The 1,798-nt window shown below is 41.8% G+C and overlaps 1 protein-coding gene across 4 annotated transcripts in view; it reads left to right on the top strand.

Moving 5' to 3' along the window:
• Positions 1-1,694, top strand: part of LOC107746494 (zinc finger protein 2-like) — a 24,866-nt gene extending 23,172 nt beyond the window's left edge. For 3 of the 4 annotated variants that reach the window (XM_016560727.1, XM_016560728.1, XM_016560729.1), the window contains exon 4: positions 461-1,694. In XM_016560727.1, coding sequence (XP_016416213.1) covers positions 461-1,647 — 1,187 coding nt within the window. In that variant the 3' untranslated portion in view covers positions 1,648-1,694. The remainder of the gene's footprint in view (positions 1-460) is intronic. The other variant, XM_016560726.1, reaches the window with a different exon arrangement.
• Positions 1,695-1,798: the final 104 nt, after the last annotated feature.

Genomic DNA, 1,798 nt, shown 5'->3' on the forward strand with positions numbered 1-1,798 from the left:
AACAGTGAGCGCAAGCTAGATTAAAGTGATTATTACGTTTTAAATATGGTTATTTTTCTTACAAAAACGCATCGATTCGATACAGGAGGACTTTGTTCACCCCCCGGAGTCATGTGAGACACTTTTTATTATGGATGGTCGCTTTTTATTTCTCTTCTTTTGGACTGATGCACTGCAACACCCGCTGAGTGCCATTAAACAGCTTGAAAGATCAAAGACATTTTTTAATATTACTCCGACTAGATTCGTCTGATAGAAGAAAGTCACCTAGGATGACTTGAGGGTGAGTAATTTATGGGCTAATTTTCATTTTTGGGTGAACTAACCTTTTAAATCACAGTCTTTGCAGTTTGACAACTGCATTAAGACATGTCACACGTTTAGTTTTATTTTGACTGATCGTCCAGCTCTAGAAGTTAAAGAAGTAGTTAGATATTTATGCAGATTTTGTTCCTTTCAGATGACAACGCTGGTTCATCTTCTGAGGGAGAAACTGCCTCCACTTCCAAAGAGCGATGGACAGTGACGGACTGTGGAAAGACATTCAGCAAACACGGTCATTTAGTGAGACATAAGAAAAAACACACAGAACAGAAAGAATTCACTTGCAAGAGATGCAACATCAGTTTTCCTACCTTCAAAGAGAGGAAACGTCATTCAAAAAAGCACGAAGTGAAGAAGGAGTTTCGCTGTGAACAGTGTGGGAAGGATTTTTTCACCACTCCTTATAATATGAAAGTTCATATGAAGACACACGAGGAAAAGTCTTTCCAGTGCAACGAATGTAACAAGTTTTTCCGCAGCATTAGTAATCTTTCTATTCATAAGAGGATCCACACGGGTGAAAAGCCGTACAAGTGCCCTCAATGCGAGAAGAGCTTCACCCAGAGAACGCATCTGAAGAACCATCTACTCATGCACACCAATGAGAGACCGCATCAGTGCCCTCACTGCGAGAAGAGCTACAACCTCAATTCAGATCTAAAGAAACATGTACTCAAGCACAGCAATGAGAGACCACAAAACCGTTTACTCACGCACAGCAATGAGAGACTGCATCAGTGCCCTCACTGCGAGAAGAGCTTCAGTCTCAGATCAGCTCTGGAAAAACATGTACTCACGCACAGCAATGAGAGGCCATACAAGTGCAGTGAATGTGGAAAAACCTATAAAAACTCAACTTCTCTAAAGGCACACCAGAAAATACACTCTGACAAACCGTATCAATGTTCACACTGTGAGAAACGTTTCCATCATTCGACTCACCGTAAAACCCATGAGAGGATTCACACCGGAGAGAAACCGTACCTGTGCTCCGACTGCGGGAAGAGCTTCGCTAGTTCATTTTCGTACAGGATTCATCGGAGAGTTCACACAGGAGAAAGACCGTATTCCTGTAGTGATTGTGGGAAGAGTTTTTATAAGCCAAGTGACTTAAAAATACACCGGAGGACTCATACAGGAGAAAAACCTTTTAAATGCTCACATTGTGACAAGACTTTTGCTCGAGCAAGTGCCAAGAATGTCCATGAGCGACATCATACAGGAGAGAAACCTTACCGCTGCTCCATCTGCGGCGAGAGATTCGCTTATAAATGGGGTTTTCAGACCCACAAGAAGAAACATGCTGCCCCAGAATCATATTGAAGGAGTGGAATCCTGAAGACTTCGCGACCTCCATAATGTATATATTTGTTTCTTCTTGAACTGCTCAAGAATGGTAGAATCTAGTATGGTAGAATAAGTTGACGTGCTTGCAAAGACACTTATAGTCAGTTTATCTGTTGGTTGACCATCA

The sequence above is a fragment of the Sinocyclocheilus rhinocerous genome, unplaced genomic scaffold (genome assembly GCF_001515625.1).
Source record: "Sinocyclocheilus rhinocerous isolate Xijiao unplaced genomic scaffold, SAMN03320098_v1.1 scaffold1521, whole genome shotgun sequence".
In the NCBI taxonomy this organism is placed as follows: Eukaryota; Metazoa; Chordata; class Actinopteri; order Cypriniformes; family Cyprinidae; genus Sinocyclocheilus; species Sinocyclocheilus rhinocerous.